Source organism: Colobus angolensis, unplaced genomic scaffold (assembly GCF_000951035.1).
Source record: "Colobus angolensis palliatus isolate OR3802 unplaced genomic scaffold, Cang.pa_1.0 Scaffold258, whole genome shotgun sequence".
NCBI lineage: Eukaryota > Metazoa > Chordata > Mammalia > Primates > Cercopithecidae > Colobus > Colobus angolensis.
Window position 1 is genome coordinate 2,726,931 of NW_012115799.1, and position 25,955 is coordinate 2,752,885.

Here is a 25,955-nt window from a genome sequence, read left to right on the forward strand (position 1 = left end):
CATGTTGGCCAAGCTGGTCTTGAACTCCTGACCTCAAGTGATCCGCCTGCCTCGGCCTCCCAAAGTGCTGAGATTACAGGTGTGAGCCACCATGCCTGGCCCAAAATTGGCCATTTTTATATGTCTTCCTTTCAGTAACAAATGGATACATTGAAAACACCCTTGTTTATAAAGCAATTCTAATTGACTCAACATGGTTTAAAAATCTTCTTCCTTTTTAGATGATAATTTCATAGTGTGATCTGGATTTGACGATTCAAATTTGATGAACACACAGAAAGCATGAATACATTGTTATATATTAAGATATTTGATTTTATTTCAACTTGAAAAAACTGTTGCTTGGAAACCAGGCTATCATAATAAATCACACAGTCATGTTCAGTAAATGGGCAAAGCCACAAACCAACATAAAGTAGGAACTTTTTGCCATAGAGTAAAACAGGCATTCCAGTATGCCACATATTACAAATAATGTAACCGGCATATATATTAGACTAATATTAACTTCAACTGGAATTTTTGGAGAAAAATTAAATTATATTGATGATCTATAATAAATAGAAATATAATAATTAATTATAGAGCAATGGCTCTGTAATAAAGATGAAAAGGGGAAATGCTTTCATCTATTTGAAATAAAATGACACTCTCCGAAGTCCAGTATAGGATTAGATATTTTGATTAAGATTCTAACATAAGACTTCTAAATCATCCAAATAAAATTTATTGTTTTGAGGTAATAAAAAGTCAAGGTATATAAGTAACTGTCATTCTTACACTCCTACCTATAAAGGTTACACTAGACTAATTCTGCCCTAACAATAAAATTAAAAGAATGTTTCTTGACATGACACGACTCCATACCCCTTTCTGTTCAAATATATTCTAAAAGGGAGATTATTGTTGCAGAATTTCTGTTCCTTAGTTCAGCTAAATCTGGGTTCTTGTGTCACAACCAGGAAAAGTTAGGCATGCACACGCATTGAGAGGTGACGGGAATGGAATTTATTGGACGAAAAGGAAAAAAACAAAACGACAACAACAAAAAACTCTTAGCAAAATGAGAGGGGTTCCTGCCAGCGCTCCCATCTCACAGATGGAATAACAGGCCACGGCACAGGAACTGAAGAGGCGAGGCTCCTCCCTGCTGTACATGGCTCAAACTTCCCGTGGCTCCAACCCATTTTTGCAGTGTGTAGGCTGGTAGGAGATTCTCTGGGGCCCTCCCCCTTGTTTACCTCCTGCATCTATCATTAGGTTATAAAATAAAGAAAAGAAACACTGATTAATCTGTATATTTAACTAGGTCTGTGTATTCCTGGTGCCTTAGAAATTATAGCAAATGAAGCATTGTCACATTAAGTAGTGTAAATCTTCAGAAAATGCTTATATTCTCTACCATAAAATTTTAGATGGCATTACCTTGAACATAAAGCAGATTCTTAGACATTATTAGTTGAGAGTGTGAAAATATCATGGCCATATATGAAGCAATAAAAGTAGACAAATAGTGGGAAAGAACTTATTGTAGTCCTTGTATTATATACATTCTGCATCAATACAATGCCATGCTTACCTTATTTCAGTTACTTAAAAAACAAAACAAAACCTTAGTTGTAGAAAATTTCTCTTAGCATAGAAAAGAAAGCAAATATTTTGGTAGGAAATAAGATTTTTATTCTTCAAAGAGTATAATTTCTATATATTCAAATATATGCTGGAAAGGTATAAAACCATATTTGGGAAAAGAAAAAAGGTACCTACTGTATATAGTTCTTCCCTGTAGTGAGGGAGGGAACAGGTTTGAGAAAAGATAGAATGTGGGTTCCATACATCTGCAAAGTTTTACTTATTTTGAAAAGAGCTCTGAGGCAAATATCCAGTTCCACTAATTACCACTTATGTTAACATTGGGAATTAAACAAAAATAGTAATAACAATTTAAATGCAAACACTTTCAAAATTGAGGTCATGGTGGTACTGTTGAAAAAAATCAACTAACCTAAAAATAGACGTATTTATATAAAGACATTTACACTTATTCTACAGTGGCATATGGTTTGCATAAAACTCTTTCTTGTAAAACAAGGAGAAAATGAGGGCAAATAATCAGTCATGCTTTTATAACCCTAAAAGGGAGGGAACAAGAAAGAGGGGTTCATCGGTGACAACTGCATTTAAACATAGTGGCATCTGGATATACTTTATGAAGTAATTGCTTAAAAGTCATCCTCATTCCCAAGCAATATTCCTCATGGTGACGAATAACGAAGATCTCCACACAAGCCACAGTTCTCCTTTTTGAGTTTCCTTTCAGCTTTTCTTTTCTTTTTTTTTGAGACGAGTCTCGCTGTGTCGCCCAGGCTTTAGGGCAGCAGTGGCTGGGTCTCCGCTCACTGCAAGCTCCGCCTCCCGGGCTCACGCCTTTCTGGTGCCTCAGCCTCGGAAGTAGCTGGGACTACAGGCGCCCGCCACCACGCCCGGAGAATTTTTTTTTTTTTGGTGGAGACGGGGTTTCACCGTGTTAGCCAGGAGGGTCTTGATCTCCTGACCTTGTGATCCGCCCGCCTTGGCCTCCCAAAACGCTGGGATTACAGGCGTGAGCCACCGCGCCCGGCGGCCATAGCTTTTCAATTAAGATTGCCATGGCAATATGGTTCAGAGAATGCTCAGTTTTGGTCACATTCAGAGAATACTCAGCTCACCATCCTTAAGCCTTAGCAGTGAGCCTCGATTATTAAGGGAAAGGAAAAGGTTTGAACGAGGCTTTGCAGAGTGGTTGAGAAATGTGGAGAGCATTACAGGTTAATTAAATTGCTTTTACAATTGCATAAAAACATGGAATAAGATATTTTTCTCATTTTACTTTCTGCATTATCCTCAGTGCCTGGTACTGTTTGACACATAGTGGTTGTACAGTAAGTATTTACTGAATAAATGAATAAATACATGTGGGATAGTTGAGCTGAATATTTATTCTAGGTTTGATTTTCTTCTCCTTTAATAGTTTGAAAATATTGCTCCATTGTCTCTTGTATGCACAGATGCTATGAAGAAGCATGCCAATCCGATTTTCCATCCTTTGTGCTTGAATACTCATGCTTCTTAGATTTTCCAATATTTTCTATTTCTCTGATCTTCTGAAAATTTACTATAACAAGTTTGTGTATAAGTATTCATGTGTGTCATTTGTGTATCTTTTTCTCACCCTTACATATCCCCTTCAGTACTTTAAAAGCCTTTGCAATAAGGAGTGTATTTTTTTTCTTTTTAAGAAACATTTATTCTGAAATAATTACAGATTCACAGGAAGTTACATAGAAATGTACAGAAAAGTTCCATGAAACCCTCCCCCACTATGCCCACTTCAAGCCAAAATCCTACACAAACACAAGTACATTATGAAAACCAAGAAACTGGCATTGGTACAATCCATGAAATTTAATCAGAGTTCATCCATTGTACATGCATGTACTTATTTGTTTGTGTATGTGTGTTTGCATGTGCGTAGCTTTGTGTAACCATAATGCAAACAAGATACTCGACTGTATCATCACCATAAGACTCCGTTATGTTACTCTTTTATATCTACCCTTATCCCTGGAAACCACTAATTTCCTCCTCATCTCTATAATTGTATTATTTCACAGTTGTTACATAAATGGAATTATGCAATACTTATTTGTTTGAAATTAACTTTTCTATTTAGTGTAATTTCCTTGAGATTTATCCAACTTGTTGCATGTATCAGTAGTTCATTCTTTCCATGGTTGAGTAGTATTCTAATGGTATGGATGTCCTACAGTTTGTTTAATAATTCTTTTTTAAAAATACATTTGGGTTGTTCAAGTTTTTGGCTATTAACAATAAAGGTATTGTAAGCATTCATGTACAAGTTCCTCTGTGAAAATAAATACTTGTTTTACTGGGATAAATGCCCAACAATGCAGTTGCTGAGTGGTATAGTAAGTCCATTTTTAGCTTTAAAGAAACTGCCAAACTATTTTATGAAGTGGTTTTATTCTTTACATTCCCACCAGAAATATATGAGTGAGTCACTTTCTGTATATGCTTATTAGGATTTGTTGTTTTCACTATTTTCATCTCAGCCATCCTGATAGGTGTGTAGTCATATCATATTTAGTCTTAATTTGTATTTCTCTAATGGCCAGTGATATTTCAGATGTTTATTTTCCATCTGTATATCTTCTTCAGAGAAATGTCTGTGCATGTCTTTTGCTCACTTTTAAAAAATATGAGTTAATATCCTAGAAAATTGTACCACTGTATTTTCAAGTAGTGACTACTTTGTTTATTTTTTTCTTTTCTAAGTATATATGGATATTGACACGTTTCTTTCCTACATATTTCTTGACTTCTTTTATAATTTTGAAACCATACTGATACTCTACTGATGCCTTCTGAGAGCATTGTTTCACATAATCTGGTTCAAAACCTTCTCAAGTTAGATCTATTTTGCAATTCAGCCTATCTGTTGGGTTCTTTATTGCAATTAGTACTGCAGTACCCAGTATTTCTCAAAGGTGTTAAAGCTATATTTTTGCCAAATAACAACTTACAACATCACTTCTGTTTCCTCGAGGATAGTTTTGTTAATTTTAAATTTTTATCTTACATTTGGGTTAAAAAATTAACATTAATCGCATCCTCAGCAGGTCTAGGTTTTTTTTTTTTTTTTTTTCTATCATTATTTGTCATGGTTGAGCTTTTCTGTGAGCCCCATATTTTTGGTGAGTGCATATTCTTTTGGTGAGCACAGAGTCTTTTGCCCATGTCAATTGTCTTGGGCAGTAATATATTTCTGTGAGATAAGCTAAAGCTCAAATCATAACTTCTTTCTAACCACCTGAGTTTGAGAATCAAACAGAAAGTGAATGGTACAAATGATTTATCTCAGAGCATAGCCTTTGGCATTGCAGACTGGACTTGACTCCTCTCCATACATTATTATAGCTCTCAGGGAAATTTCTTGTACTTCTGCTTTGAAAAGACTCCTTCACATGTAATCATTTTGGGGAAAAAAGTGTGGGGAGGAGAGAAAATACTGAGGTTGCCAGTTTGGTACAAATTTTATCTACTCCTGACCTATTACCTGGAATGATTAATTTTTGTTTTCTCAGAGGAAAAATCTTCAGTAAGGACCGACTTATAAAAATGATGTGGTATGGGACAGAAGAAATAAAATATCATATGCCACCCTATTTCCTCTTTGTGACATAATCCCCTTTCCATTAGGGGCTGCAATTTTCCCCTTAGGTTCAGAAATCTCCCTCTACTTTTATGGTATCTCCAAGGTTGAGTTTGGGGAGGGGCAAAGATTCTGTTAGTTTTTTGTTTGTTTGTTTGTTTGTTTGTTTAATTGAGAACTGCAATGTGGACACTTCAATAATTGCTTATCCTAAGCTAATATTTTATACTATTTCATTATCTTTGTTGATGCCATCTATATGATTAAAAAGATTGACACCCTTTGTTCTTAGTCAGTTGTCTGACCTTAATGAAATATTTCATTTTCCTGCAAACCTCATGTCCTATTCAGTCTTGCAGTCTTGTCCTGGAGTAAATAAATCTCTTCTTTCCCTAACTTCCTTTCTTTGATTATTTTCTTTAAAGGAGCCAATACACAATATGTGATTGCCATAATACTTAAAATTATTTGTTAAGTACCAAAGAACATGTTGATGAATGAAGTTGTCAGAGTTTTAATGTTACCTCCCTAGACCTATTTATTTGAAAAACCTGTACTTGGATACTTCAGTGGCCTCCCAAACTTAATGCTTCTATATTCTAACCTATTCTGTCTCAAACCTTGTCCTCTTTTTGTGATCCCCATTAGACTGAATGGCCATTATCTGTCGCATTGCTCAAGCCAGCAAGAAAATGTACCTTGATACCTTTCTCTATTTTATTCTCTATATCCAATTCATCAATAATTTCTACCAATTTTATTTTTCAATATTATTCAAATCCTTCACCCCTTATCCGTATGTACCACCATCACTAACTTCAATTTCTTACCAGAGAAATTACCAGATTCTCTTCCAAAATAAACTCTTGTCCTCCAAATTGTTTTCCATTTATCTTTTATATTTTTAATTGCTAATATTTTCTTATTGATTATACAGACCCTGTATATATTAAGAAAGATTATATCATATGTTTTGGAAATAGTCCTCCATGCATTTATCTTTTCATTTATTTATTTATTTTTTTCATATTATTACATTTTTACACAATTTTTCCATTGTGTGGTCTCTGAATTTCAGATCCTCTTAGAAAACGTAGTGCACTCAAAGATCTAAAAACATTCTCAAATATTTACTTGTAACACTTTATAGTTTCATTGTTTACTTTTAAATTAGGATCTATCTATCATTTATGTCAGTGAATTTTCCAACTTCCAAAAATAGATAAAGATTATTACTATTTCTAAGCAAGGTCACATCTCCATGTTTTTCATATTATATGTTCCCAGATTATTATTATATATTTTGAGTGATAATTAAATTAATCGCTCACAGCACTCTTTCTGCACACGTACCAATTGCAACCAAGTAATTTTAATCATAATGGTAGTAAGAATAGAAGATGTTGCTTCATTAGATAACACTTATATAATGCTTACTTTCAGTTAAACATTTTTAAGGGCTTTGTATATATTAATTCTTCTAATCCTCAGAATAACTCAATGAGGCAAGTATAGGTTAGACTTTAACATGTAAGGAGAACAAAGATTGTCTAATTTGTTTAAGTAATAGGCTCTCAACAGATGGCTTTCAGTGACTGAATCAATCTATGATATTGTGCAACATTTTCCATTAAAATAGAATGTTGTAGTTATTTGCCATTGAAAATATCAAATGACCTTAATGTACATCTTCATATAAGACATGGCGTGTCTCTCCGACTGTTAATTTCCGAAAGCAATGCATTAAGAAATCTTTGATGATTTAAAAACATTTTTCTAGAAACTGACAGGAATATACAGTACAAATATGAGGATGATATTCAGTTAAAATAATATTTAAACAGGCATATTTCAGTGGAGAGTGATACTAGATTACATGCTTAGTAAATATAAGTATGTTAGTAGAGAACAATAATCTAAAAATGGATTTCATATAGGAATAAATATGGATATCACATTAGGGCTTTCTGAAAATCATTTAAAATATGTATTCTAAATTGTCATTGGTTGGTTCAATTATCAATTTACTTTGTACCATTTGGGAGGCATGTTTAAGAACCCTACTGGATATATCACTATTTCAATAGTTACTAATGAAAAGATGTAGAGGCCTCACACAGCACCCCCACTTACATGTCATTGGCCAGGACTAGGTCATATGACCACACCTAATTTAGAGGAATGCTCAGAAATACAGCACTGCTAAAAATTGTTAATGAGTAAGTGGACTGGGAAAAGATTAGCAAGTAGCATTTCTTGTCATATTGTCCTATATATTCATTAAGAAACAGTTATTGTGTTTCATTGGCCATAAAATCACTAAAAACAATATTGCATTTCAGGTAATTTTAAATTTTGAATTTTCTAAGACTCAGGTAAAATGTATACAGAGCTTAAAATTATATTAAATTATGTTTGAATATGTTTTAGATAACATCCTCATGCTCATGCCTGTTCTACCTTACACTCCCAATTTTAATGCTCATATTAATATTGGGATTACAAATATCAAACATATAATATATAATATAAAAAGAGCTTACTCTGCTTGGTCCTTCATTACTTTTATCATGCCAACATAAGTTAGATGATTTTGAATGAATGAATAAATGTATCACTTAATGTTGTACAATTTCTATGAGAAGAAACTATTACTGACATTTTAAATCCAAAGCGTAGTGAGTGATGCTAATCTCTATTTATACATTTGTATGAGTATTCACAACAAGAAGCATTGCCTGTTTTTCTTACTTTTGTTCTTCTGTGTCTATAATTTTAGGACACTTTGAGAATTAAATTGTTTTATCATTGTCAATAATTGAATTAAAGCTACAGTACATCAGTATGTTTAAATTTATATATCAATATGCTCTACTGTGTAAAGTCTATGAAAATATTTTAACCAAAATGACAGCCCAAATGGATATTTAAGTGATATAAAGGTAAAATAGCCTAACAAAACTTAGCAAATATCCATGGCGACATTATACATTTTAACCCAGTTAAAGTGAATCGAAGTGGTATAATACCTATTATTATAAATAATGTTACAAAAGAGCAATTACTCAAATAGTTTAAGCAGGGGAGTAAGATTGAACTTTAGTAGCAATATGTACTATGGACAGTAATCAGTACTCACCAGAAGCCAAGAACTTCACTTGAAAGACTGTTAAAGGAAGTTATCAAGGATACACAGAAGGGACAAGCGGCACTGCAGAATCAAAATATAAGACTGTTAGTAATAAATCCAGAACATAGCAGTACTAAAATATACTGTAGGTTTATTGAAATTTACCTTTTTTTTTTTTTTTGAGATGGGGTCTCACACTGTCGGCCAGGCTGGAGTGTAGTGGCGTGATCTCGGCTCACTGCAACCTCCGCCTCCCAGGTTCAAGCTAATTCTCCTGCGTCAGCCTCCCGAGTAGCTGGGATTGCAGGCACCTGTCACCACGCCAGGCTAATTTTTGTATTTTAATAGAGACGGGGTTTCGCCCTATTGGCCTGGGTGATCTTGAACTCCTGACCTCAGGTGATCCACCCGCCTCAGCCTCCCAAAGTGCTGGGATTACAGGCATGAGCCACCTTGCCTGGCCAACCTAGTTATTCTTAAAAATAATCGAAGGAAGTGATTATGATTCCCCTTATATAAAATAGATACTGTATTAGTCCATTCACATGCTTCTATGAAGAAATACCTGAGACTGGGTAATTTATAAAGGAGAAAAGTGCCTTGCAAAGGGGTAAAAGCCTTTTATAAAACCATCAGATCTTGTCAGAACTCACTCATTATCACGAGCATAGCAGTATGGGGGTAACTGCCCCCCTGATTCAGTTACCTCCCACTGGATTCCTCCCACACCACGTGAAGATTATGAGAACTACAGTTCAAGATGAGATTTGGGTGGGGACACAGCCAAGCCATATCAGATGCCAAGATGAATGAAAACTAAAAAATCAATCCCTAATTATTAATTTATTCCTACCTCCTGGAAATTCTTTTTAGTAGTCCTTAGAAAACCTACCTGACGAAGAAAGATGCTGACTGAGCTGCTTAATTCCAATTTATCAGGGTTGAAATCTATAACAAATGAATTTTTAGGTTGAGGTGTCCTTTCACCTGCTGATCCAAGCATGACAAGAAAATAATTAGGATGTGTTTTCTCTAAACTTGATAGGAAGCAAGTTTTTCTTTCATAATAATTTATCGGAACCTGCTAAAGAATGATTATTTTCCCTGTTACACATGGTCTCTTGGGTGGTTTTCAATGTTGTTTTGCTTTAACAGATGGAAGTAATAAATACATGGTAGGGGGATATGTCAGTAATACTTATAAATTCTTTCCTGAGTCAGTATGAAATAGCCTGTCATTTGATGATTTATATAACAGTTCGGAGTACAAACTCAGCACAACTAAAGCACACATTCACTGGAGTCTCTAAATAAAATGGAAAGCGGAATCCAAATTCACTTTAACTGTCAGGTCTCACAAAATCAAAAGCTTTTTGTATGACTAACCCTTGTCCTAAAGATAAAAGCTAGATTTATTATCTTCCTCTGTCACCCCTTGCTATGTAATTAAGTTCAACATAATTAGGCATTCCCAATGGTGAAAAAAAAATTTATAAATTTCTAAGGAAATGTAAATACAGTGCACATTTGTCAGGAAAACCTGTGAAAGCAACACATTTGATATAAGAAGAAGAAATGGAGAATAGTGATTAAGAGAGTAGCCTTGAAATTGGACAATATTGGGTAATAATATCTATATTATCTTCTGCTTCTTAGCAACTGTATGACCTGGGAAAGTTTATTGGTTTAATCCACTTCTTCAACTGAGGAAATAAAGATAATAATACTAACCTCAATAGATTTTTATAAGATTTAAATTAAAATAATGTGTAAAATATTTAGCAAAATATCTGGCAATAGTGAGTCCTCAAAAATATTATAGTTACTACTTTTTTGTTTATCTTAGTAAGCAAAAATACTTTAGTTGAGTAGTCTCAACTGTCACCCCAAACTGCAATTCTAAAAATTGTGGAAAATGAATCAAATGTGCCATTAAAGGGGTCAGCCTTTCTGATATCTGGTGGTGGAATTAAGGGGCATATATATAGAAGTCTAAACAATTTATAAAATATCCATGGTGACATTATAAATTTCATATTTAGGCATCCTACTGACAGAAATCACAGTGAATTTAAGGGAGACTGACAGTACAATTTGTACTAAAAACACAGAAGATAATGTTTAAAATAGCTCAATCTCTTTGATTACATTTTTTAATTCCTATGTAAAGAATAATGTAGTTGTCAAAGTTGTTTCTAGAAATTTGTAGTATTAAAATGTGAATGTACTGTCAATAATTTTTAAATTTCTATTTTTTAACTGTACATTTTTAAGGTATACAACATGATGTTTTGATATAAATATACATAATAAAATGATTACTACAGTCTTGCAAATCAACATATTCATTATCTTATATAGTTCTCTTTTGTTTGTTCATATGTGGGTATATGTGGTATGAGTACCTAAAAGTGACTCTCTTAGCAAATTTATATTATGTAATACTATTAACTGTGGTCCTTATGTTCTGTGATAAATCTCTATCCTTATTTATCCTACATAACTGAACGTTGTATCCTTTGGCCTCCATCTCTCCATTTTCCTTACACTTACACCCCTGGTAGCCACTTTTCCATGTTTTATTTTTGTGTGAGTTTTTGTTTTGTTTTGTTTTGGTTTAGATTCCACATATAAGTGATATCGTGTACTCTATTTCTTTCTGGGTCTGCTTTATTTTACTTAGCTTAATTCTTCTAGGTCCGTCCTGCTGTTGCAAATAGTGGTACCTTGTTTTTTTAAAGCTGAGTAATATTCAATTGTGTAATTTGCAATTTCTTTATCCATTCATTCATTCATGGACATTGAGGTTGTTTCCATATCTTGGCTATGGTGCATAATGCTGCAATAAACATGGGTGTGCAGTTGTCTTTATAAGTTGGTGATTTCTTCTGGGTAGGTATCTAGAAAAGAGATTTCTGGGTCATATGGTAGTTTGATTTTTAACTTTTTACGGATGCTTCATACTGTTTTTCACAATGGCTGAACCAGTCTATGTACCCATTAATAGTGTAGAAGTTTCCTTTAGCTCCAAACCCTTGCCAATACTCCTTATCTCATCTTTTTTATAATAGTTATGCCAACAGATGTAAGATGATATTTCATTTTGGTTTTGATTTTCATTTTTATGATGATTAGTAATATTGAGCACCTTTCATCTACCTGTTGACCATTTTACTTCTTCTTTAAAGAAATATCTATTGTCTTTTGCTTATTTTTGCAGGGTCAGATTATTTGTTTTTTTGCTGTCGAGCTGCATGAGTTAATTATATAGTTTGGACATTAACCCTTTATCTGATAATGTGGTTCACACATGATTTTTACAGTTCATTGCTAACTTTGCATTTTGTTAATTGTTCCCTTTGTTGTACTGAAGCTTTTTAGTTTTATGTAGTCCCAATTATTTATTTTTTATTTTGCTGCTTATGCCTTTGGTTGAATATCCAAAAAATTTTTGTCAGACCCAATATCAAGGAGCTTCCACCCCTTTTTCTTCTAGGATTGTATAGCTTCAGGTCTTATGCAAAGATCTTTAATCTATTTTGAGTTAATCTGTGTATGCTGTAAGATAAGAGCCAGTTTCATTCTTTTGCATGTGGATATTCATTTTCCCACACTGTTTACTGAAAAGGCTATTCTCTCTTCATTGGGTCTTCCTGGTGGACTTGTCAAAAATTTGTTGACTGTATATGCTTAAGTTTATTTCTAGGCTGTCTGTTCCATTTGTCTGTATGTCTGTTTTTACACTAGTCCAATATTGTTTTGATTACTATTGCTTTGTGAATACATTTTTATATTATTTTCTTTAAATAAGCTTATTTTAAAAACATTTTTAATAAAGTTGTCACTCGTATCTTAAGGATTGATGTTTTCTATGAGAGGCTCATTTCCCCACAGATGAGGATATGTTAATCTGACTGTGACCAAAGTGCCTATTATGAGCCAGAATGTCTCATATTAACTTCTACTACATAACACATTTACTTTTTTGTAAGTTTAGATAGGAAACTTGCAAAAGTTCAAATATCATTTCATTTTTAAGTCTTAAAATATTTGTTACAATATTTATTATAAGTATTATAAAGCCAGTCTCATCATTTTAAAAAATCCAATAATAAGGAAATGCTTTGGTGATGAAACTGTAGTTACTAGAATCCTATATATGTGCTAGATTTTAATAATAATAACCTATTCTTTTAGAAACTAAAATAAAAAATTATTTAATTTATCTAAATTTCACCTTCTTATGTCCTATTCATTAAATGTCAAATATTTTAAACTCTACCAAATCATGAATATAAACAGTATTAGTCAATATAATTTACTTAATCATGATTATAATTCATTATTAAATGTATTGCTAACTATATAAAACAGGAAATAAATTATATTAATATAACATGATAAATGTGCTCTGCAAGTTAAAAACATTAATCATTCCCTAAGGTAAGTGTTAGCAATTACCTTTCAAATATTACAAAGGGGCAAGAATAAGAAAGGCTAACAAGATTCATTTGAACATTATTTATTCTGTATGTTTTCTGAGATACCATATTTACTCTTTTTTCTTCGTTTTTATTTTATTTTTTCTAGAATTATATTTAGAAACAATAATTCTACACATTTTAATAGAAAGGGTTAAAATATAAAAATATAGAAACAATATAAAGTTAATTATCTCATTGATTTGCTTGGGATTAAATTAACTAAAAGAACATAGCAATAACTCAATAAGTATTGGCTATGTTTTAAATATTCTCACGTATCTCTTTAATGTACTTTAAACTGACACATTAGGAACGTAAAGTCACATAAAATATGTACTAAATATTAAAGACTATGTAAAATGCCAATCTTTGTTTTCATCCTCACTTCAATTTTAGCTACTGTGAAAGCATAATAAAGAACTTACTTTTTTCAAAGGTTCTGTTTTATTGTATGTGTCATAGTTTTTTTGGAACTTTGTCATAACACCCTTAATATATGTAGGAAGTTTTAGGTTTGATGTTATTTCAACTTCAATTTCTACTTTTTCTATTACTTCTATTTCTGTGATCACTGAGCAAGAATATTTCCCGTGGTTGTCACTAAAGACCTTGTTCTCTGTGCTTAATGCTTAGCTTTCTTTAAAAAAATCCTTGAAGTATATTTGCAAGGCCTTTCATTTATTTACTGGTGAGCTTTACCAGAGACTGCTTGCACAGCCAGTTCCCATGTCTTTAGACAGCAGTGGCTCACTAAGATAGGTGAAGGAAGAAATCTTGCTAAACTGCATGGAAGACTGAGAGACCCACTGATGCTGTGGACACATTCAATGCTGTCTTTACCTGAGGGCTGCTGTGTTTGTTTTGTTTTATAATCAGTAACTGATGCTAAAAGAAATATAAGTAATACTATAGGGAATTATTTTCAAGATACTCAAAGCTAAGTGCAAGTTCAAAGTAGTGTGCTGTATAAGTTAAAAACTTTTTGAAAAGGTCAGTTGAGAATTTGACAAATTAACAAATGCATTTTTCTATTCTTGTAATTTTCTTTATTTCTCTCATTACTTAAAATTACAACAGAGAAGGCTAAAGTTTATGGCACAAGAATGGGACGACTAACCCACACCTGCACAAAACAAGAAAGGTGACAAATGAACTTTTAATAGATTGTATAAAGTCCAAGCAAAAACAGTAGCCTTGAAAACCTAGTATTTAAATCTAATAGAGGTCATGGTGGTAGAAGTGAGCAGGAGGTGGCTAAGGGAGAAAAAGTGTTGAGTTCTGAAATGCTTTATGTCAGGAATAAAAATATCAGGAGCAATGCCCAATGAAAATACAGAGTTCCAGGCGTGGGAAAGAGGATTATTTTAGTGTAAGTGAGAAAAGAACAATAGAGTGGGTCCTATATTCCCTGAAAAAAGGCATCTACAGCCCACCACAGTAGAAAGGAAGGATGCATGCTCACTTCCTGACGTGTAATTAGGGAAGGTAGCCAGACTTGCCTAGAAGATCTGAGATCTGGGTCCCACTTGGGGGAGCACTCAAGTAGCATAGTAGGGTAGACTGAGTCAAATTTTCAAGGAATGGGGCCTGGCTAGTTCTTTGCCTTACTGTATTTCTGGGGAAGCTGTCAGGATTCACCAATTCCACACCCCTTCAAAAGAAAAGGCAAAGATAATGATGTTAGACTCAAAGAACTTGTGATTTGCCTAAGAAAAATGCAGACTGAATAGAACTAGTGACTAAAGGCCAAGACAGTTCCAAGGACATAAAAAATAAATGCTATAGATGCTAGACACTGGAACACAACTAGAAAGACCAGTTGAAATTGACTGAGTTCAAATAAGAAGTATTTGCCCCACTACCATGCCAGGATGCTTTCAATTTAGACGTAATTCAATTAAGAATAATAATACAAGATTCCAAAGACCAAAGGCAGACAAAAACTTATAAATATCTGGATATCTAAAAAATACACGGTCACTTCTAAAGGTGTTAATAGCATGAGCAAAATATGATAAGCAAAATATTTCTATGATGTGAAAAGTGCCTACCTACTCAGAAGAATTATTGCTGAATGTAAAGAAGTTGATACTCAGATTTGTGGGAATGAAGGAAGAAAAGTTATGTAGTCAGTTGAATAAATGTTTGCTATTATTAGTAGAAAATAAAAATAAGATTCGTTTAATGCCATGTTACTTATTATCTCCTTTCCCCTAAAGGGGGTTATTAAAACACTAGTGCATCTTAAAAATCAGTGTTACATTTTATTTGGGATTATAAGACAATTTGATTTTAATCTATGATTTCTTATTCTGTTGGATAATCAGATAATAATAATCAGATAATCTGTTGGATAATAATTAGTATGCATGATTTAGGGTCTGTAATACCTGGATTTTTAACATCAGCTATTATTTTTACTATCAGTGTGGTTGCTAAACGTGAACAGAAGTTTCCTATAAAATGGATATATCAATCTCTCTCTTACAGAGTTACATAAAAATAATTGAAATAAACACACATATATGCCTTGTATTCAGTTGTTGCATTTCCCCTTCTGTTTTAGTTTTCACTTACCTGGTACTTTTCAGTGGAGCTCATTATAGTGGTTAAAAAGATTCATAGTCCAAGAAAAAAAAAAAATAGGAAAACATGGCCACTTCTATTCACTTCACATTTCAGAATCTGTTGCAGCCTTCTGCTTTTAAATTAGCTACTTTTGTTTCTTATAAAATTAAGAGAAAAAATTAACATGATTTTTCCTCCTGAGACCTTTTCAGCAATAGCTTTTTACTTCTCCTCTGTGGTAAAAATAACAAATTACAGTTTTTAATAAAAAGTCTCACTTTAGGGTACTTGGGGGTTTTTAGGCTAACCTCTAAATCATCTGAATGGAATATACCTCCTGGGGATAAAAGACAAATTCAATGGATTTTTAAAATTGATATGAAAAAAATAGTTTAACATTTACTTACATATCATCATGCTTATAAGTATGATCTGGCATTGTCATCTGCAGTATTGTTTAGAATCCATCTTCTTGAGGGTTTTCTGGTATTACTTTCAATCAGTGGAATAATATTGCATCTCCTTTTGTGTATGTGCAAATATTGCATTTAGTTTTCCATTTTTACAATTTGCACAGCTCACTGAGATACAATATGAAGTATTTAATTGCTTATTCTGCCAACTGCTGAAGTATATACTTTCATTACAGCTTAAATTAAAGACTTGGAATCAAAGTTATTGCTTTTTTAATACACATATGAAGTTATGGACACTGGAGTTTGTAATAAGTAAGAACATCAGTGTATTTCCCAACTAAAATTACTTGAGTAGAACACTCATTGTAATAAGAGGATACCAGCAGTGTCTCCTTTGTGATGTACTACAAATTTTCAGTGGTATTAAACTCTTATTTAAACTTAGTATTAACATCCAGAAAAGTACACCTTGATTAAACTTGTGTCTTTAGGTAACAGTAAAATGTCAAATTATTCTGTATATATTTTTGTGTGTTTAAATTGATTTTATCTATCTTTAAAAATCATAGCACTTTGCCTATTGTTCATATATATATATATCTAAAATTAAGAGACAGTAAAAGTGCCATCATTTATATTATGTTATAGAATTTGAACCTACTGAACTAAAAGAAGCTTCATAATACCTAGTATTAACTATGCATGCTTATCTGAAAGATAAGTACTTTCTGTGGAATTAGGTTTTTTATCCTTCACCACTGTATGTAAATTCAGTGACTGTAGGCAGTTTTCACTGAAATAACTTTGATTTTCTGCCCTACTCCTTGGAGGCCAGTTAAATATACATTGTATGCTGGCATTTAATTTCATCATATTTCTATCAAGTTAATGACCAGACATAGCGTATTGTAACTAAATATATAAGGGCTCTGGTAAAAACAATTAAAGGAGCAATATATTCAGGGAAAACAAAGGAGGAAGTGATACCAGAAAGAGTCATTTTGAGTCTAACCACATTCTGAAGCTGCCACTTAAAGAGTTATCTTAACCTCTCTCTGCCTCAGTTTTTTCATTCATGAAATAGGACTAAATGTAGTTACCACCTACTAGGGTTTGTGCAATATGTTACATATAATGATAGGTATAAGACAGTTAAAATGGTGGCACATGGTAAAGACTAATAGATACATTTTTTTCTTAATTTTCTGAGCTGAAAATACAAGTTAAGAAGTTATCAATGTAGAGATATTAGAAGAAGCTACTAATAGTAATGAGGTGGTTTAGCAGGACTAATCTGTGCCTCACCAAATGTAGCCTCTGGATTATTTGTATCCAGATTACTATGTGGGAGAGGGGATGCTTTTCAAAGATCGTATTTCTAGATCTCATTGAACCATGCATACTGATGGTTGAGACTTACAATTTTGGTTAACAGTGTCGTCCGGTGATTCTCATGCATGCGGAAATATGAGAACCACTAATACAGAGTACCAAAAACGCCATATACATAATTCTGGAGAACATCAACATTTAGAACACAAGTAAAGAAAATAAGGAATAGTCAAAGATGCAGATTTGGGAAGCAATATGAGAGACAGCACTGTCATAGAATTCAAGGGAGAAAGAGTTTTAAGAAAATTCAGAATTCCTTCTCTCTCTTATTCTCTAATTCTCTTTATTAAAAACAGAGAAACATTTCAGGCCTACACAAAAGAACATAATCATATTTTTTACATCTACCATTAATCTAAAACAAAACAACAGAAATCACCCGGCAGAGTTGAAGTCCTTTCTTTACCCCACACAATTGCATCATCTTCTCTTGACACTCTCCTAACCTATTTAAACAGTATCTTCAACTCAGTGTTTATTATTTCTCTGAATTTCTTTATTCTTTAATGCATATATATCTATACACCCTCTTTAAAATACACAGTTTAAAACTAAATTTTATAACATATCTACTTCAAAATTAATTTTAGTTCAATATTACTTTTGTGAAATTTACCCATGTTGATGTATGTGGAATAGGTTCCTTTTTAATGCTATATTTTATATTCCATTTTATGAAGAGTCTGCAATTTGATTATCACTTCTTAAACGATTGAGGTATAGATCATTTTCCATTTTCTATGCCATGAATGTACTTGTTTCCAAGTATAAGAAGTTACCTGTTCTCATTGTAACATGGCTTTTATTGCCAAATTATTCTCTAAACTTATACCAACTTGCATTTTCATCAAGAATATAATGCAACCTCCGTTTTTCATGGATTTCTTGTATTTCCTTGTGTCTTGTGTACAGAGGCACCGGTTGCCCTTATATTACAGCCTATCTTTTCAAGTCATTTGCATAGCAAACATCTTTTGAATGTAGTGCCTTCCTCTGGAACAGAGGTGAGATTTGTTTGATGTCCTCTATAATCAGGATGTCTCCTTTTTGGGCAATGGTTGGACACATTTGGTTACTATCAGTTATAAAGACTAAGGTTTCTTAAACTCAGAGTCCTTCAGATGTGACGCACAATCAAGGCATGTGCAGCGTCCTCCTTGGCACATCTGCAGTACTTCTGTGGAACTTCAGAGGTAAGAAGGATCAATGCTAAAATAAAGCTTGGGATATATGCTGAGTCAGTCATTTTATTTGACCAAGTAGTCTCCAGTCTAACAAGGCTAACTTGTTAGCTTATATGTAGGATAAAAATCTCATTTGTTCCCCACCCCAATCCCCTGGTTTTGACATGAACAAAGATTCTTATTGTTTTATATCTATACAAAGACCTAATAGTTAATTTTTAAAAAGTTTTTGCCTACCTGATGGTAGAAAATAATATTGTGGTTTTAATTCTGTTTCCTTGATTCATTGTGAGGCTGAGGCTCTTCTTTAGTTACTTATTTGGGTTTCTTCATCTATGAATTACTTGTTATTTGGCTGAATTTGCTACTGAATTCTTTTCATTGTTTATTAAAATCAGTTTTTAATAAAGTCTGGTTAATTGTGTATATTAATATGTGTATAATATCTTCTTCAAACCTCTGGCTTGTATTTTTCCTGTTAATGGTGAATACCGATGAGAACAAATTTTTTAACTTGAAAGTTTATATTTAATTAATTTTAAATTTGATAGACAAATGTATCAGTCTTTTTCTTCGTGATTCATCCTTCCCTGTTCTGTTTAAGAAAGCAATATATTGGCCAGGCACGGTGACTCACGCCTGTAATCCCAGCATGAGTCACTGTGCCTCACCTTGGGAGGCCAAGGTGGGCGATTACTTGAGGTCAAGAGTTTGAGACCACCCTGGCCAACATGGTGTAACCCTGTCTCTACTAAAAATACAAAAAATTAGCCAGGCATAGTGATAGGTCCCTGTAATTACAGCTACTCAGGAGGCCGAGGCAGGAGAATTGCTTGAATCCTGGAAGCGGAGGTTGCAGTGAGCTGAGAGAGCACCACTGCACTCCAGCCTGGGTGACAGGGCGAGACTCTGTCTAAGTAAAAAAAAAAAGAAAAACAAAAAGGAAAAGAAAAAAAAAGAAATAGATTACCTGAGATCATAACATTTTTTCTGTATTTTTCCTAAATGATTTAATGATTTAAATTTAAATGATTTAAATATTGTGTTTTAAATTTAATTGTTTAATTATCCTGAGACTGAATTTTATGTATAAGATATAAGGTTCCAATTCAAGTGTTTTTTTTCCATATGCATAACCAACTGAATAGTTTATATTTTTCTCTCTACTATGCAGACACTCTATAGATTTTATATTTGGGCTTTCTGTCCCTTTCCATTATTTAATTTGTCATTTGTGTAGGACTGTGCTAGTAGCACACATATTGTATTTTTTTATTTCCAGAAATGTAGCAGTCAAGACTATATAATTAGGACTAACTTAACCTTCAGAAAACAAATATTTATGAACATATAGTATGTGCATATATGTGAACATATGTGCATATTGTGTGATATGTATATGTATGCGTACATGTGCATATAGTGTGTACGTGTGTATGTGTGTGTACATAGAGAGAAAGTACTAGGTGAAAATCCAAGGAAAAATGGCATTCCAAAGTAACAAATAGAATTTCTGCCCAAACTACTTTTGCCCTCAGCTGTTGCCAACCCAGACAACCTTGAACTTTGATTCTTAATAGTTTGTCACCATTGAGGCAGACAGCAATGAAAACTCAAGACCTTCTGAAAGCAAGGGATCTTCTCCACTCTAATTTGTGACACCAAAGAGTTTCACAGTCAAAGTAAAAGTAGACCATATTGTTGATGACCTTAGGGGCATGTCAGAAACAACGGTACATCTATACAGAATATGTCTTTGTCATAGGCCACAGATAACCCCCAATAATAGAACTTTAAGCCATATTATCAGCACTCAATGAAAAATAACCAAGCAAATAAAAGGAGAAAAGCCCCATTAAAGAGGATACCATAGATTTAAACTATGAAAAATATCAGACACATATTACAAGGCAATGATGCATACTGTATGTAGAGCTATAGATACATATGTATACTTACACTATAGTATAGATACATATGTATATGACAAACACAGTTATATATACATATATATATATATCTGAATGTAAGGAGAATAAAAAAATCTGTCACAATTGTATAAGCCAGCAAAATGTTAATAGCTTAAAAATCACAATTTACAATAGCAAACAAAGCTGTGGATTACCTCTTATCTAATATAATAAATTATATACATAAATTTAATAAGGAAAGCTTCAAAGTGCTTGTAAAAGACATTCATGTGTATATGCATATGGAAGGGTAGAGCAAGAGAAAAGGAGAGAGATAGATTCATACGTAGACAACTCTATAGATCTATTTTGGTTTTGTTTTTCCAATTATTATACACTTCATTGTTACTAAAGTACAATTTTAAATAGATTATGTTGAACATTCTTTCTCATTTGTAATTCTAAAAAAAATTCTAATATATAAGCATTAAAAATAAAGCATCCTTTACCTTTTTGTTGGACCTTCTTTATCGGATTAATCAAGTTCCTTTCCATTCCTAGCTTGTTCATAGTTTTATTATAAATAGGAGTTGATGTTTCCTAAATTTTTCTCCATCTAGTAGAAATACGTTTTTTCTTCTTTTACCAGTTAACTATGGCAATTCTTGCATCCTTGGAAGAGAAACAATACAGGATGTAAAACTTGATGAATTTGGTAACAGTACTGTATAATGAATTTGGAAACAATACTGTATGTTAAAACTGTATGAATGTGGTTCGTATATATATAATTTTTCTTTCTTGTACCATCCTTACTTTTTGGTTTAAATTAAATAATATAACTGTAGAGTTATTGTTTTTATTTTTAAAAATATCTGCAAGATTTTATAAAAGATTAAAATTGTTTCCTGAACATTTTGATAACTGTGCTGTGAAATTATCTGAGCACTGTGATTTTTTAGTGAGGGAAGCATTGTGAAACTCATTATTCTTTTAACATACTACAATCACACTTTCATCTTCATTACCTGACACCATTTATTTTAAGGTGACCATCACTTCCATCTTGCCAAATCCCATGGTAAATTCCTAGCCTTCATCTTAACTTCCCAACATTCTTCTTATGGAGATGTCCTCTGATTAACTAGATAAAAGAGTGCCCCTCTTCAGAATTCCCACTATGACTCTTGATCCCCTTGTGATTTTTTATTTTTCTTTATTGTACATATGACTAATTGAAATTTTATATTATACATTTGTTTATTGTGCCTCTTTTTAACAGACTTGAAAAGTTACAGATTTGTCTTTGTTTTATACTTCTACTGCCCAGAATATATGGGAACTGTTATAAATGCAATGCATATGTTTGCTAATGTGATAAAGAGTTGTAAGTATTCGAGAATCACATATGCCATTAATATGTTAAGCAAGGAGTAGCTAAACTTAGATCTCTCCCGACTTCCAGATCAGAGACACTTTGGAATTTTCTTACTAAACATTAGTTGATACATTAAATCTATCAAATACTCCTGATCATTTGACAATTACCTGCAAATATATGCATGCAACTCTCAAAATTTGTTTCTCATTATAGAAACTTGAATTTTAATGATATGTGTTCATTAATATAATGTACATTTTAATTTAATAAAATTTCAGAATGTGCTTTCAATTTTCTTAGTACCTCTGAAGAACATGCTGGGAACATTATTCTACTATTGTTTTGATTTCAGGCTGGGCAGCAGCGTTGGTGGGAGCAGGAGATTAAAATAAATGGGAATATTCAAAAGGGAGAATTAATTACATATAACTTGACAGAGCTAATTAAACCAGAAGCTTACGAAGTCCGACTGACTCCTCTCACCAAATTTGGTGAAGGAGATTCAACAATTCGTGTGATCAAATACAGTGGTAAGTAGCCTTTTATTTACAATTATTTATTTACCGAACTGTATGGAAAATTTTGGTTGCTGCTCTCTACCAAATGTAGACACAAAGTAAAACTTAGCACATAGACTTTCTGGATCATTAGCCAGTTAACTAAACAAACAAACAAAAACCAAAACTTTAATCACCACAAATGTGACATTTGATTACAAATATAGAGATATAGAGTAATTTAATTGTGAACCTATGTGATACAAGCAATGTTTCTTTATTTTTGATCCTACAAGTTATAGTACAATATTTGTCTGCATTTTATCTTTTTAAATTATTGATGACTTTAAAACTTATTAAGAAGTAAAAAAGGATCAAAATGTCATTTTCTGTTTTTTAAATAAAATCAATAGATTTCAGTTTTAGAGCAGTTTAAGGTGTACAGAAAATTGGCAGGAAGTATAGAGAGCCCTATTTCCCTGACACAGTATCCCCATTATTAACATCTCACATTATTGTAGTACACTGGTAAAAACTGATTAACAAATACTGAGAAATTATTATTAAAATCACTATTTTACATTACAGTTATTTGTGTTGTACAGTTATATGGATTTTGACAAGTGTGTATAATTTCTCCACCATTACAGTATCACACAGAATAGTTTCACTGCCTGAAAAATCCCCATGCTCTACCCATTTCTCTCTCCTTTCTCCAGTTCAGACAACCAATGATATGTTTACTCTGTCTATAGTTTCTCCTTTTCGGGAACGTTGTAAATTTGGAATCATACAGCATGTAATGCTTTTTAGACTGCCTTATTTCACTTAGAAATACATAAGGTTTCTGTATACCTTTTTGAGCTTTCATAGCACATTTCTATTTATCATTGAATAATCTCCATTGCATAAATGCACTACAGTTTATTTGTATATATATCAAAAGGCACCTTAGTTGCTGGATTTTGGTCTTGGTTGTTGGTGGCCATTCATTTTTCACATTGCTAATGTTAAAAAATGCTAAATGTTTGTGTGTGTGTTAGTGATAGTTTTATTTTTATTAACTATATGCAAAAAATATTTCTTCACTACTTAAATGTCCTATTTGGAGAAAAATAGAAATTAGCACAGAACTCTGAAAAAGTTAAAAGTGGATCTAAAACTTTTGCCTAGAATTAATACCTCAAAGAGAAACAACGGCAATTCGATTTTTTTTTTTTTTTTTTTTGAGACGGGGTTTTGCTTTTGTTGCCCAGACGGGAGTGCAATAGCACGATCTCGGCTCACCGCAACCTCTGCCTCCTGGGTTCAAGCAATTATCCTGCCTCCGCCTTCCGAGTAGCTGGGATTACAGGCATGTGCCACCATGCTCTACAAATTTTGTATTTTTACTAGAGACGGGGTCTTTCCACGTTGGTCAGGCTGGTCTGGAACTCCCGACCTCAGGTGATCCACCAGCCTGGGCCTCCCAAAGTGCTGGATTACAGGCATGAGGCACCGCCCTGAGCCTAGATATGTTATTTTACTGTATACTAAAGAGAGAAATATTTTAAAAATTGAAATTTGTGTGCATTTTAGAATTTTAATATTTAGTGTTAGTTGTAGAAGTTTCAATGTATTTCAGGTTTGAATGAATGAATCATTATTTAAACAGTCGTATTTATTGTATTGTTTCAGTAGAATATTATTATTATTACATATATTTTCTTGAGATGGAATCTCACTCTGTCTCCCAGGCTGGAGTGCGGTGGTGTGATCTCGGCTCACTGCAACCTCTGCCTCTTGAGTTCAAGTGAATGTCCTGTTTCAGCCTCCCCAGTAGCTGGGATTACAGGCACCTGCCACCACGCCCAGCTAATGTTTGTATTTTTAGTAGAGAGGGGGTTTCTCCATGGGCAGCCTGGCCTCAAACTTCTGACCTCAGGTGATCCACCCGCCTCGGCCTCCCAAAGTATTAGAATTACAGGCATGAGCCACAGCACCCGGCAGGAACGTGATTCTTTTTATCATTGATTATCAGAGCTTGACTTAAAAAGTTCTTAATGAAGTTCTCCATTGTGTTTACCCTTAAGTATACGTTTCCTGCTTAAGGGGGAAGTAGTGCATACTGTCAAATGTGAAAAATGAAGTAAAACTATTAAAAACTCATTAAAGTTGTTTGTACTTACAATTTTTACCAAAAAAGATGTATAATGTAGAGTGCATTAATATCAATATTTTTAAAAGATGAAGATATTAGGACCCAGAAAGTTTCAGTGTCCTGCAAAGTTAAATGACTGTGAAATGGCAAACCTGACTAGAATTAGGGTTCACCACTCCATTAGAGAAGATCTTTACTTCTTTGCTAAAGTTAACTGATCATTATGACTTTCCTTAAGAGATTTTAAAAAGTTAATTAGCTCAGTAGTTGCTATTGAAAACTTTGAGGCAACAAACTAAAATGAAAAATAGATGTGGAACATAGATATTACTTTTAATAAGTTTTCAAAATTGTTTTTACATACTTAGGCATACACGTTAAGATCTCCAACACTGTTATTAAAATTATTTTTCTGTAATACAGGTTTGGGCAATGTATACTTTAATGGTTTAGAGGCAATGTACTAGTGTGTTTGGGCTGCCATAACAAAGTATCATAGTGCGAGGCTTAAACAACACAAATTTATTTCTCACACTTTTAGAGACTGAGAAGTCCAAGATCAAAGCACTGGCATAGTTAGCTTCTGGTGAGAGCTCTCTTCCTAATTTATAGATGGTCACCTTTTCGCCGTGTTTTCTTCACATGTCAGAGAGAGCTCTCTGGTGTCTCCTCCTCCTCTTATAAGGACACCAATCCAATTGGATTAGGGTCAAGATTAATTTAATCTTAATTGCCTCCCTAAAGGCTTTATCCCCAAATACAATTACATTGGGGATTAAGCATTGACATATGAATTTTTGTGGGGACACAATAGTCTATAATATGCATTTATAAAAAATTATACATGCAAGTTCAAATGAAAGAAGAAAAAAATGGACTCGCTGTAATATTTAGAAGTTAGATTTGCAAATTTTCACAAAGTTAACTGCATTTTGTATAGTGAATTTGGTGACTAAAATGTTGGAGGAGAAGTCTCAATTAAAATTCAATCTGGTAAGAGCTTTACATGTACATATGACATACTTAGAACTAAATTATAATTCAAGGATGCTTACATATTTGAAAGCACATAATTTTTTAAAAATTTCATATTAACTGTGAAATAATTTTTATTTTTATTAATTTTAAAATTAAAATGCATTGATATCTTGCCATAAAATTCAATTGTTATTGTTAGTTCACTTTCAGCTCCTTTTCTATGTTATTCTTTTCATAATTTGCAATGTGGAATGTAGAATCAAAAACAACTACAGTAATGGGAATTGTCTTCTGTATGTAGGAATAGTGAAAATCATTGAAACACTCTGTTAAAATTTATCATTTGTATACTAATGTTACAATTGTATATGAATATTTTTGCCCATCAGACTTTATTAGTATTGCACAAATTTAATAAAGGTGGTTAATGACAACCGCTAAGAAAATGACAAGTTCTTCTGCACTGTAGATTAATTGCCCATTGTAATCCTGGGAAACTAAATTCTGCCCATTGTAATCTTGGGGAATTATTATTATTATTATTATTTTTTTTTTTTTTTGAGACGGAGTCTCGCTCTGTTGCCCGGGCTGGAGTGCAGTGGCCGGATCTCAGCTCACTGCAAGCTCCGCCTCCCGGGTTTACGCCATTCTCCTGCCTCAGCC

The 25,955-nt window shown here is 33.0% G+C and overlaps 1 protein-coding gene across 2 annotated transcripts in view; it reads left to right on the forward strand.

The window, feature by feature from the left end:
* Positions 1-25,955, forward strand: part of MDGA2 (MAM domain containing glycosylphosphatidylinositol anchor 2) — an 825,087-nt gene that overhangs the window by 766,263 nt on the left and 32,869 nt on the right. For both annotated transcript variants that reach the window (XM_011947064.1, XM_011947065.1), the window contains exon 11: positions 22,030-22,207. In XM_011947064.1, the coding sequence (XP_011802454.1) occupies positions 22,030-22,207 (178 nt within the window). The remainder of the gene's footprint in view (positions 1-22,029; positions 22,208-25,955) is intronic.